Genomic DNA, 14,021 nt, shown 5'->3' on the forward strand with positions numbered 1-14,021 from the left:
CATCTGGACTGGTAGGAGGAGCAAAGCTAAGGTGGAGAGGTCAAGCTGTGCTGGCGGTGGCAGCTGCAGTGACGGCGGCGGGAACGGCAGTAAGCACAGACACCCATATTTAAGGGGAGGCAAGAAGCACCTGGGGAGCACTCCCAGCTGCAGACCAAACCCATCAGCTTGCGAGTCCAACACCGAGTAAGGCAGACCCCCATTGCCTCGGACTGTGAGGGCCAGAGAGGGTGGGATGGAGGAGGAGGCTCCCAGTCTCTCAGCAGAGAGCGAATGGCAGGAATCCATCTTGGACCCCCGCCCTCACACAAAGCACTACAGCATGGTGAGAAGGGTAGCCATTAGTGATGAATACACAGGGCTCTGTCCTCTACAGCACAGGAGGTGTGACAGCCCTGCCCAAGAAGGAAAGGTAAACAAACCTGTAATGATAGAGATACCAATCATGCAGCTGACCAGAAAAAAAAATACACGAATTAACAGACGAACACATAGATAACCTTTCTGAGGTTCAGTTCTGAGCTATAGTTATAAGACAGTTTACAGAAAAAGCAGTGGGACTAATTCAAGAAAGGGAAGGAATGAAGACTAGTCCTACTGAAATGAACAAAAACACATACAAAACAAGTGGTGAGGGAAAGAAAACCAGGGGTCAAATCAACAAAACGAACATAGGGAAGGAACATTCAACCAGTGCCAAAACAGGAAACAAAAAGTGAGGAAAATGAGGAGAGGCTCAGAAACCTATGGGACAGCTATAAGCGGCCAACATCAGAATGATAAGGTTGCCAGAAGGTGAAAAGGAACTAGAAATAGAAAAATTATGTGAAAAGATAATGAAGCAGAACTTCCCCAATTTGGGGAAGGAAATAGACTTACAGGTCCAGGAAGCGCAGAGTTCCAAAAAAACTGGACCCAGGAGAATCACACCAAGACACATTATAATCAAAATGTCAAAAATTAAGGATAAAGAGAGAATCTTAAAAGTAGCAAGAGAGAAGAAGAGAATTACGTACAAAGGAGTCCCAATAAGACTATCAGCTGATTTCTCAAAAGAAACTCTGCAGGCAAGAAGGGACTGGCAAGAAATATTCAAAGTAATGAAAAGCAAAAACCTACAACCACGATTACTCTATCCAGCGAAGCTGTCATCCAGAATAGAAGGGCATAGAAAGTGCTTCCAGGACAAAGTAAAACTGAAGGAGTTCATCAGATCCAAACCACTGTTAAATGAAATGTTACAGGAACTTGTTTAGGAGAAAGAGGATCAAAACTATGAACATTAAAATAAAATCTGTGAGATCTGAGATGGTGGAGGAGCAAGTGGAAACCACACTAACCTCCTCCCAGGACCAGTCTGGACTTACAACTTAATTGTGAAGAAATCATCTGGAATAACCAACTGAACACTAACTGGAGAGAAGTCTTATAACCACAGAGAGAGAGAAAAGGCTGCTTCATCACAACATGACTGGTAGGAAGTGCGGTGATGCAGAAGGGCTGGCTGTGCTCCCACGGGTGGCAGCTGAAGGGACTGAGAAACAGCTCAGTAGCCGGGAGTTCCCCCTGAGAAGGGCAGGGTCTAAACCCCCCGTTACGCTTCCCAGCCTACAGCAACAGAGCAGAAAGTAAAATAGTATCCAGTTGTGAAAAGTGAAAAGTCACAGGGTTTCTAGCTAGCCTGAGAGAAACAGCTGGAGAAAAAGAGCTCTTAAGCGGATCATGTACGAAAATATTTTGGCCCCCACTTACCCTGGGCTCAAGCAGAGGGAAGGCAGAAAAGACTAGAGATGCTTGGGGAGAATATGGGGAGGTGGCTTTGAGAGGAGAACTGGGGGAGAGGCCGACTAGGTGACAGTGCCGACTAATTCCCCATATTGCTACCAGACCATTCCCCTCCCACGTGTTGTCAGCCTGAGGGGAAGCAAAAGCCCCGCCTACAGGATTTAAGCTGCCCCACACTCGGTCCTTAAGCCTGACAGCTGATCACAGATTCAATATATTAACAACTAAAGGAGATGGACAAAGGCAGTAGATCTCTGGTAGTCTCCAACAGGTTGCCTAGGCCCAGACTGGTACATGATCTGATGCCACCAGGGGCAGATCCAGGAAGTGCAGATCAATCTGAGAAGCAGCAACAAACAAGAAGAGTCACAAAAATGGGGAGACAGAGAAACAACCCCCATTGAAAGGGAAGGAAGAATCCCCAGAAAGAGTGATAAATGAAATAGAGGGAAGCAAACTATCAGATATGGAATTCAAAAGATGGATTACAGGGAAGCTCAATGAGATCAGCGAGCTCAAAGAAAACTATAAAGAACTCCAAGGAAACTATAAGGAACTTACTGAGAATTACACAAGCATGAAAAAGGACATGGAAAGCTATCCATAAGAGCCAGGGGGAAATGAAGAATACAATTTCTGAATTGAAAAACACAGTATAAGGTTGTAAAAGCAGGCTAGAGGAAGGAGAAGATTGGATAAATGAGTTAGACGACAACGTAGAAGAAAATTCCCAGACAATGCAATAAAATAAAAAAAGATGGAAAAAGAGTGAAGAAGTTTTTTTTTATTATTATTTTATTTTATTTTTAGAGAGAGGGGAAAGGAGGAAGAGAGGAAGAGAAATATCACTGTGTGGTTGCCTCTCACGCGTCCCCAACTGGGGACATGACGTGCAACCCTAGTCATGTGCCCTGACTGGAAATCGAACCAGTGACACTTGGCTCGCAGGCCGATGCTCAATCCACTGAGCAGAATGAAGAGGTTTTAAGAGCGCTTCAGAACACCATGAAACATAATAATATCTGTATCATAGAAATTCCAGAAGGAGAAGAAGAGGAAAAACGGATAGAAAACCTGTTTGAAAAACTAATGACAGAAAACTTTCCAAACATGATGAGAGAGTCATGCAAGCCCAGGAAGCACAGAGGGTCCCAATGAAGATGAACTCCAACACGCCCACTTCAAGCGACATCATAATTAAAATAGCAACATTCAAAGACAAAGAGAGAATCCTAAAAGCAGCAAGTGTGAAACAGCTAATAACATACAAAGGAGCTCCAATAAGGATATCATCAGATTTCTCAGCAGAAACAGTGCAAGCCAGAAGGGAATGGCAAAAAATATTCAAAGCAATGAAAAACCAAGGCCTACAACCAAGAATACTCTACCCAGCAAGGCTCTCATTCAAAATGGAATATGAAATAAGGAGTATCCCAGAGAAAAGGGGGCTAAAAGAATACATATCCACCAAACCAGTATTTCAAGAGAAGCTAAAGGGTCTACTTTAAGAAGATGAAGACAGAGAGAGAGACAGAGAGAGAGAGAGAGAGAGAGAGAGAGAGAGAGGAACATAAGTACAAAGGAGGAAATTGATAATGAATAACCACCTATAGATAATAACCTTAAATATAAATGGATTAAATGCTATAAACAAAAGACACTGGGTGGCTGAATGGATTAGAAAGCATGACCCACATATATGCTGTCTACAAGAGACCCACCGTAGAACAAACGATCTGCACAAAAAAGTATTTCAAGCAAATGGACATGAAAAAAAAGCTGGGGTAGCAAAACTTCTGTCAGACAAAACAGAATTCACAGCAAAGGCCATAAAATGAGACAAAGAAGGACATTTCATAATGCTTAAGGTAAAAATCTATCAAGAAGATATAACCCTTGTAAAATATATGCACCCAACATAGGAGCACCCAAATATGTATGTAAAATTTTGAAAGACTTCAGGAAGGATATAGATAGCAACACACTCATAGTAGGTGACTTTAACACCCCATTGTCAACACCAAAGATATTGAGGCATTGAACAACACTCCAGATCAAATGGACTTAGTTAATATATATAGAACTTTTCACCCCAAAGGAGCAAAATATACATTCTTTTCAAGTGCACAAGAAACATTTTCAAAGATAGACCACATGGTAGGACACAGAACAAGCCTGAACAAATTTAAGAAAATTGAAATTATATCAAGCATGTTCTCAGATCACAATGGCTTGAAACTGAAAATCAACCTCAAGGTAAAAACTCAAAAACATTCAAACTCATGAAGAATGAATAACATGCTATTAAATAATGAATGGGTTAACACTGACATCAAGGAAGAAATCAAAATGTTTCTGGAAACAAATGATAACAAACACAGAACAACTCAAAACTATGGGATACAGCGAAAGCAGTCCTGAGAGGGAAGTTCATAGCAATACAGGCCTAACTAAAAAGGATAGAATAATCTCTAATAAAAAACCTAACCCTATAACTACAAGAAGTAGAACAACAACAACAAACGAAGCCCAGAGCGAGTAGAAGAAAGGAAATCATCAAGATCAGAGCAGAATTAAATGACACAGAGACTAAAAAAGCAATTCAAAAGATCAATAAAACCAAGACCTAATTCTCTGAAAGGATAAACAAAATTGATAAGCATTCAACCAGGCTCATCAAGAAAAAGAGAGGACCCAAATAAATAAAATCAGAAGTGAAAGAGGAGCAATCACAACCGATACCACAGAAATAAAAAGGATTGTAAGAAATTATTACGAACTGTATCACAAGGAATTTGACAACCTGGGTAAAATGAACAATTTTATGGAAACATAATATTCCAAAACTGAATCAAGAAGAAGCAAAAAGCCTTAGCAGACCAATCATAACTAGTGAAATTGAAACAGTAATCAAAAAAACTCCCGGCACACAAAAGCCCTGGACCGGATGGCTTCACAGGTAAATTTTACAAAACATTTACAAAGAATTAACTTCTATCTTTCTCAGACTATTCCAAAAAATTCAAGGAGAGGGAAGACTCCCAAACTCGTTCTATGAACCAGTATTACCCTAATTCCAAAACCAGATCAAGACACAATAAAGAAAGAAAACTACAGGCCAATATCGCTGATGAACATAGATGCTAAAATCCTCAACAAAATATTGGCAAACCAGATCCAGCAACACATTAGAATGATTATACACCATGATCAAGTGGGATTCATCACAGGTATGAAAGGATGGTTTAATATTCGCAAATCAATATACACAATACACCACATAAATATAATGAAAGACAAAAACCACATGATCGTATCAACAGATGCAGAAAAAGCATCTGATAAAGTACAACACCCATTTATGATGAAAACTCTCAGCAAAATGTGAACAGAGGGAGTATACCTCAACATAATAAACGCCATATATGAGAAACCTGAAGCCAGCATCATACTCAATGGGCAAAAACTGAGAGCATTCCCCCTGAGGTCACGAACAAGACAAGGATGTCCACTCTCTCCACCCCTATTCAACATAGTCTTGGAAGTTCTAGCCACAGCAATCAGACAAGAAAGAGAAATAAAAGGCATCCAAATTGGAAAAGAGGAAGTAAAACTGTCATTATTTGCAGATGACATGATAGTGTACATAGAAAACCCTACAGACTCCACGAAAAAACTACTCAACCTAATAAGTGAATTTGGCAAAACAGCCAGGTACAAAGTCAATATTCAGAAATCGAAGGCATTTCTGTGGACCAACAATAAAACATCAGAGATAGAAACTAAAAGAAAAATCCCATTTACCATAGCAAGAAGAAAAATAAAGTACCTAGGAATAAACTTAAACAAGAAGGTAAAAGACCTGTACTCAGAAAACTACATAACACTGAAGAAAGAAATTAAGGAAAATGCAAATAAGTAAAAACATATACAATGTTCATGGATGGGAAGAATCAACATCATTAAAATGTCCAAACTACCCAAAGCGATTTATAGATTCAATGCAATTCATATTAAAATACCAATGACATATTTCACAGACCTAGAACAAATACTTCAAAAATTTATATGGAACCAAAAAAGAGCCCAAAGAGCCACAGCAATCTTGAGGAAGAATAACACAATTGGAGGAATCACAATACCTGATATCATACTATACTACAATGTCATGGTAATCAAAACAGTTTGGTACTGGCATAAGAATAGACATATAGATCAATGGAACAGAGTAGACAGCCAAGAAATAATCCCAGGTCTATACAGTCAATTAATATTTGACAAAGGGGGAAGGAACATAAGATGGAACAACAAATGGTGCTGGGAGAACTAAACAGGGACATGCTGAAAAATGAAGCTAGACCACCAACTTATACACACCAGAATAAACTCAAGGTGGATCGAACACTTAAATGTAAGCCGTGGTACCATAAAAGTCGAAAAACATAGGCAGGAAAATTTCAGATATCAAACATAGCAACATTTTCACTGATATATCTCCTAAGGCAAGGGAAATAAAGGAAAGAATAAACAAATAGGACTACATTTAACTAAAGAGTTTCTGCTCAGCAAAAGAAAACATCAGCAAGATGAAAAGGGAACCAACCATATGGGAAAATATATTTGCCAATGATACCTCAGACAAGGGATTGATCTCCAAAATATATAAAGAACTTACCCGACTCAACACTAAGAAGACAGGCAACCCAATTAAAAAATGGGCAAAGGACCTGAACAAACACTTCTCCAAAGAGGACACACGGAGGGTCCATAGACATATGAAAGATTGCTCAACATCCCTAGCCATCAGAGAGATGCAAATAAAAACCATGATGAGATACTACCTCACACCAGTCAGAATGACCATCATCAACAAATGGCCATCATCATCTGTTGCCCCCAAATCAATAAATAACTTGTCCTGGTGAGGATGTGGAGAAAAGGGAACCCTGGTGCACTCTGTGGGAAAGCAGACTGGTGCAGCCACTATGGAAAACAGTTTGGAATTTCCTCAAAAAGCTAAAAATGGAACTGTCTTTTGAACCAGTGATTCCCCAGCTAGGAGTATATCCAAAGAACCCTGAAATACCAATTCAAAAGAACCTATGCACCCCTATGTTAATAGCTGCACTATTTACAACAGCCAAGTGCTGGAAACAACCGAAGTGCCAATCTAAAGATGAGTGGATCAAAAAACTGTGGTACATTTACAGAGTGGACTACTATGGAGCGGAAAGAAGAAGGAACTTCTACCATTTGAAACATGGATGGAACTAGAGAGAATTATGCTTAGTGAAATAAGCCAGGCAACGAAAGAAAAATACCTTATGCTATCACCTATTATAGGAGGCTAATGAAGAACACAAATGAGCAAAATTGAACCAGAGGTATGTAAACAAGGAGTAGACTAACAGTGACAAGGGGAGTAGGGGAGAAGGAGGTAAGAAGGGGAAGGGTCTAGTCAAAGAACATGTATGAATGACCCATGGACATGGAAAACTGGTTGGGGACTGACTGTGGGAGAAGGGGTGGGCAGGATGCGAGGAAGTAATAGGGAAAAAAGTGGGACAACTGTAATAGAAAAACAAACAAACAAACATTTTTAGTAGGGGGAAAAAAAGAAAATATAAAGCATGAAAATGCAATTTTAGTGAATATTAGAAGGACAAGGATTTTCCTTCACACTGTATATTTTTCTCCCTACCTGATCCCTCCAGAATTTGGCATTCTGAAAAAGTAAGTAATGACATTACGTTCTTTGCATAAAACTAATAATACCAGTTATTAATAGAGCTTTTGTTGACCAAGACTTTGACTGGAATGTCATGCCTAAAGGAGGCATGTCTGGGCTCTGGTTGTTACCAAAAAGCCCTGAGGAACTTGGATTGACTTTCAAAGGTAATAAAAGCCCATGAGAAAAAAGGCCTAGTACCTTGGTTTGTTGTGTGGTCCATGGCAATCTTTCCAGGGAAGGAATGAAGGTTGCTTTCCTGAAAGATGGCTTGAAGGGACCTTAAGGCACAATGGAAAACCTGAAGGACTTGGAAAAGACAGGTGTTTACAGGCAAGGCTGAATGGCAGGTATGTGGCTCAGCTTCTATGACCTGAAGGGCAGACTGAAGGTCACCCTAAATGTTCCTTGTGTAAGTTCCAGCAAAGCAGAACTAAAGATCATAAATGATCATTTGCTGCTCGTTGTGTTTATGCAAAAGAACAGGATAAATTAAATTGGACTTAATGCAGTCCCTTTAATGACAAGGAGGGTAATCTTAAGGAGAGAAATCGTAATTCAAGGAAAATCACAATGCTCAGTAGTAGACTATAAAGTAGTGCAGCTAACTGTCTTTCAAGTTTCTTTTCATTTAAAGTTTGTTTTCATTTGAAAGTTAAACTAGGTCTGTGGCATCATCAAAGATGATTAATTTACAGGTAAGAAAAATGTCAAATGTTTTGCAACTAGATGTCTTCCCAATAAGATAGTCTTGCAATTTAGAGAGTGGTTTGTGGGTTATGTTGCGTAAATTAACATGTGTTTTCTGTTTTCAAAGGGCATAAGCCTACAATCTCATTACCTCACTTAATCTTGTCTGCATCACTGCCTCCTGAGACTCAGTGGTTTGGCTGAACTAAGTGGCTGGGTTGGTGAAGAATAAGGTGGTCTGTGGGCTTCACTTTAAAACTGGTTTCTCTTTTCTATCTTAATGGCTTGGATAGAAAGGGTCCAGAGGTCTGAGAGGGGGGGAAACCTAAAATATTCCCCTCAGCCCAAACTAAGCATAGTGGGCAAAAGCGTTTTGGACAGGTGTGACATGCCTGGCACACCTTCCTCCAAAGAAGTGCTTTTTTTCCCTAATGTGGGACATTGAAAAATTAATACCTGTCTTTCGTCATCTATTGGTTATAGATTGAATGATGTCTTTTAACCCTTTTGCCAAATCTGTTTCCCCCAGAATACAACAAGGATGGCAGCCTATTAAACCAAGCACGCCGTTGTCCAGGGACAGCCAACTGATCTGGGGTCTGCAAGATCCTCCCCAATGTGGGAAGGCCACCCTCCCCTCCACACCCCCATTCTTATTAGGGGTTTCTAGACCCAAGTGTAGATGGGACAAGGACCATGCTCAGCTTGAAGCAACTGAAGGAGCACGAGACCTTCACTCATTGTCCTTTACAAGATTATAAAGGTTCTTAAGTCTGAGAGGGGGGCATTGTTATTTTTTATTGTTATAAAAATTAATCAGTTATGTTTAAAAAAATATAATATAGGATGTGTGAAGTCCGTGAACTTGTATGCACGACCCATGATGGGCATGGACTTGGGGTGGTGGGACTGCTGGGGGAGGGGGAATGTTGGGCACAGGGGAGCAAAGGGGAAAGATTTGGAACTATTGTAACAATATAATCAATAAAATATACTGAAAAAAAAGAAAACAAAACTGTATCACAACAACTGACAACAGAAACTAAGGAATCAAAAGAAAGGCAAAGTAAGTAGGCAACGAGAGTCGGAAAAGAATTATAGGTATGGGGAACATTTTGGGGGGAGGTAAGCAGGGAGGGGGAAGGGCGAAAGGGAGGGTGATGGTACAGGAATTAAGAAGCATAGTAGGAGGGAGTGGAGTAGATAGGAAGATGTTGAGAACTTATATGCACAACCAATGAGCATGGACTAAGGGGAGGGGACAACTGGAGGGAAGGGAAAAAGGGAAAAGAAATTGGGACAATTGTAACAGCATAATCAATAAAGCATATTTAAAAAATAAAGATTTTGCAGGGGATCATTGGATCAGCTGGAATATTCTCAAGAGTGAGCTACTCAGTTCTGGAAACCATTCATGCTAACTAAACCATGAGGTTAATCACAAGGAAAGAGTGACTCAAGCACCATTTTTCTTGTTTTAAAATATTATTTAAAAAACTACTAACAAATAAACACTCTAAATATTTGAGATAAGTTACAAAAGACAAGAAACAGAAGCTAAAAATTTCCTAGAAAATATATGCACACTTCACAAACAAAGAGTAGCACTTCAAGCCTGTTAAGTATAGTCACAGAATGATTACATGAAAATATGTAACAAATAAACATGAATGTAAAAACAAATTGAACCAAATGTTTAAATAAAAACTTAAATTTTCAGTCAACCGAAAAAAAGAAAAGAGGGAATGAAATCCAGACTTACTTATCATCCCTTTCTAGACATCTGACTAGAATTGGTAAAATCCCAGATTTTATTAGGTCATCAATTGGTGGATTTCTGTCACTGGATAATAGTTTCCTACAAAAAGAAATATAAGAGGTTGTTATAATTTTAATACTATTAATAGAAATAATAATGTACTACTGTTAGACTATCAGCTAAGACAAGCCATGTGTGATATAACTTCTCTCTGGACAAATTAGTATTTACCTTGCAGCCTGGACAGCACTCAGTTGGACCACTGGGTTATCACTTGTGGCATTCTGCAAAACAAAATGTAAATTTCAGAAATTAAAAAAAAATCAACTTCAAAATATTTCAAAATGAGAATATTAAATTAATAACTTACCTGCAATATAGCTTCTAGGGTTACATTTTGCTTAAAAACAAAGAAAAGATAGTTCAGCAATGAGTTTGTTAGCAAAATTAACTTATTAGTTTAACTAAAGTTGTAAGTTAATATGCTTTAATTATCATTGTACAATTGATCTTAGATTAAAAATGAAGTTTTCTGGTTATTACAAAAATTATTTCAAAAACACTTTAAAAGAACAAGGTAACTTACTGCTTTAAAATCAGCATCAACATCTGAATCTTCTAAACTTTCTTCTTGGGGAACATTCCTTTTTTTTAGTAAGTGTTCATCTCTTTTGTTCTGAAAGGCAACCAAAAAATAGTTTAAGAAGTCATGAGGGTACTGTTAATAAAAAAAATCCATTAAAATTATTTATACTTTTTCAGGCAATTATGAAAAAAAATGGATCTTTACATAAGAATAATATGAATCTCATACACAGTACACTATTTATTAAGTACCAACTGTTTTGACCAATATTATGCTTCCCAATCTTTAATGAAGATTTAAATTTAGGAATGCATTATTATTATTATAAAGTCTAGAAAATATATTTCAACTAGTATGCTAGCTTTCATCTACTTGTTGCTAACGGTTGCCTGAGGCAATTTACTAGGAAGTCAGCTTAATGAAAAGGAGTTCAGTGCATCGTATTACAGCTGGTCTCTTATTGGGACTGTGGGGAATGGGAATTCACTAGCATAAATGCCACCTACTTGTCATAATCTCAGATTTAAACTCTTGTTATCTGGTTTTTACAAACAAGAATTCTCTACTAGCAAATACATTTCTACATTTTATGGGATTCCAACTGTTTGTAATGGTAACCTGTGCATTTCATAAAATATATAACTTAGTGTAAATCATCAATCTTCCCCAAATTTTTAGTTTATCTACAGAATTAGTCAAAACAAATTAGATAAATGTTGAATAAATGATTTCTAAGATGCTTTTCAACTCAAAATTTCAAAGGGCATGCTATCTAATCTTCAGTACAATATTTAGAGAAGTGTTGGATTATAATAAAGTTATTGAACAGGCATTAATATTGATATTAAATGAATATCAAATAGAAAGTTAAAACTAGAAATATATTTATATCTGAAGCTTATTGGTTTATCTGCATGGCATCTACTTTTGTGCTATGTATGAGTAAACATGTTTATAGACAAACTGATTTTTATATGTGTATGGTAACTGGAAGATTAGCAACTTCCACTTATATGGTAGCATACTTTAGTAACTTCAAGTAATCAATTTTACATTATTTTTAAATTAACAGCTCTCCCAAATATTAAAATTCATGCAGTGATATTTTATAGTATCAAGTGGTTCCTCACAAAATACTGATTTACAGAGGGAAAACTTGGCAGACAGCATCTTGACCAATTGACAAAGGTTATGATCATGAGTAAAGGAAAAACCAACACTGTGCCTCCTGGTCTGATAAACTGAGAAAACAATATCACTTCTGTGGTATTCCTAACCAAAATAATAAAAACCACCACCACCTAAGAAAAGTCAGACAAACCCAAATCTGCCCTTCAACAAAAAGCCAATCTTTAAAAGATAAAAACCGAGGAACTGTTGGTATGAAGGAAACCAAAGAAATATGAGAACTAACTAATGTCTAATCCTGGATTGGATCTTAGATTTATAAAGGACATTATTGGGAACAATTAACAAATATGAGTTGAGCCTATGAATTAAGAGAGTAAAAATTTATTTACATTAATCTGCCAAATTACACTGTGGTTACATAGGAAAGTATGTTTGTCATGAAATATTAACTGATGTATTATGGGTAATAGGCATAATTCCTGCAACTTAACTGGTTTGAGAAAAAAAATGTATGTATACATAAAAATTAGAGAGAGAATAAGGCAAATATGGAAAATGCTAATAATCAAGGAAACGAGGGAGATGGATGAGGGTGTGTTTTTGTACTAAACTTGCAGTTGAAATTGTTTAAAAATATAAAAAAATCTATGTATTGTACTTTGTTATTTGTAACATAGTTACCGGTAACTTTAAAATCTATTATATTATACTTTCTAACATCTCTTGGAATTTTAGCCTTTTAAAAAATTTCAACAAAGTTTATCCACTGACAGATAAATACAATAAAAAAATCTAACCCTGATCCCATTCTGTTTTCACTGTTTTTCTCTAACTTTTCCAGAGCCTGAATAATCAAACTTTCAAAAGTCTTTTAGAAAATTTCCTTCATTCTTCCTACTCCCCCAGAACTTTCAGGCATAAAAGCAATATAAAGCATAAATACAACCAAAGCTTCCTATATAGAGAGACACCCAATCTGGGGATAGCATTTTATCATTATATAAGATGTTTACGGGCTTTTTCTGGTAAGAAAGCTCCTTTCTATTCCTAATTTGCTGGATTAAAGAAAAATTTTTTAGCCACAAATAGGTCCTCATTTTATTTAATTGTGCTTCTTTTGCATCTATTGAAGTGGACATATAATTTTCCACTTTCATCTGTAAATGTGCTAATTGATTTTCTAATGTTAAACTTAGAAACTTACAGCGTTAAACATATAATCTTGCAAGTCCTGATATATACCTTTCTTGGAATTAAAAAAATATATATATATTTTATTTAGAACCTTTTCACCTGTGTTTCATAAGTATCTTTTCACAGGATGTCTTGGTCTGGTTCCTGGGGCTATAATTTTGCAAGCCTCATAAAATTAGTTGGGAAGTGTTCCCTCTTTACTTTCTCTGAAATCATTTAATAAGGCTAAAATTATCTGTTCCTTGAATGCCTGCTTGCTGGAGTTCAATCTGTAAGGTTAACTTTTCTTTTTCAGATGGATGGGAGATGTTAAATTTTTGGCTGCTGATATAATCTCTTCCATTATTTTTAGATCTATTGAGGTTTTTCATTTCTTCTGAGAGTAAATAGGTAAATTATTTTTATTGTTTTCCACTAGGAGATGGTCTATTCCACATAAGTTTTCAAATTCACTGGCATAAAATTGTTCATATTCAAATTGTGTTAGACTGCTTGCAGAAATGTCTGTAATTCCCTATCCTATATCCATGTCTCTGGGTAGCCTGGTTCCGCAATGATTCTAGATCTGGCTATTTAACTTGCCTTGGCAATGGGGAATAAAGCAAATGTACTTACACATCAAAGCACATCCTCTCTTGCTGCTCTTACAATTATAAAATACCATGTGAACAACACTGTGCCAGCCTGCTGGAGGGTGAGGCTATACGGAGGACAATGAAGGTCCCAGCCAACAGACAGAAACTTGAATAAGACCATCTTAGATCATCTAGTCACCAACTACTAACCCACTATTAGGGAGCCCACAGAGATAGGTTGAACTGGCCCAGACCAGAAAAAACACTATGCCAACCCACAGAATTATTAGCTGAATAAAACGACTATTGTTTTAAGCCACTTAATTTTGGAGTGGTTTATTATGCAGCAAAAACTAAGTGATGTATTGATGTTTTAAAACTTAAGCTACATATAAATTTAATACAGTGGAACCTTGGTTCTCAAACTTAATTTGTTCCAGAAGGCTGCTCAAGAACCAAATTGTTTGAGCTGGGAGACTGAGATTTGACTGCATGTCTTTTAAATTCCTATTATTATCTGTTCTCTTTCCCTGCTATAAATGTCTTATAAAGTGAAATACCACTTTAACTGTA

General features: G+C 37.3%; 1 protein-coding gene across 1 annotated transcript in view; it reads right to left on the reverse strand.

The window, feature by feature from the left end:
• The window catches only part of KPNA3 (karyopherin subunit alpha 3), a 152,373-nt gene that overhangs the window by 49,660 nt on the left and 88,692 nt on the right, over window positions 1-14,021 (reverse strand). Inside the window, exons 4-7 of the mRNA XM_090258288.1 lie at window positions 10,549-10,638; window positions 10,333-10,362; window positions 10,194-10,246; window positions 9,966-10,061 (exon numbers count right to left, since the gene is read on the reverse strand). Coding sequence (XP_090114414.1) covers window positions 9,966-10,061; window positions 10,194-10,246; window positions 10,333-10,362; window positions 10,549-10,638 — 269 coding nt within the window. The remainder of the gene's footprint in view (window positions 1-9,965; window positions 10,062-10,193; window positions 10,247-10,332; window positions 10,363-10,548; window positions 10,639-14,021) is intronic.

This window comes from Furipterus horrens, unplaced genomic scaffold, assembly GCF_987537825.1.
Source record: "Furipterus horrens unplaced genomic scaffold, mFurHor1.1.pri manual_scaffold_12, whole genome shotgun sequence".
Taxonomy (NCBI): domain Eukaryota; kingdom Metazoa; phylum Chordata; class Mammalia; order Chiroptera; family Furipteridae; genus Furipterus; species Furipterus horrens.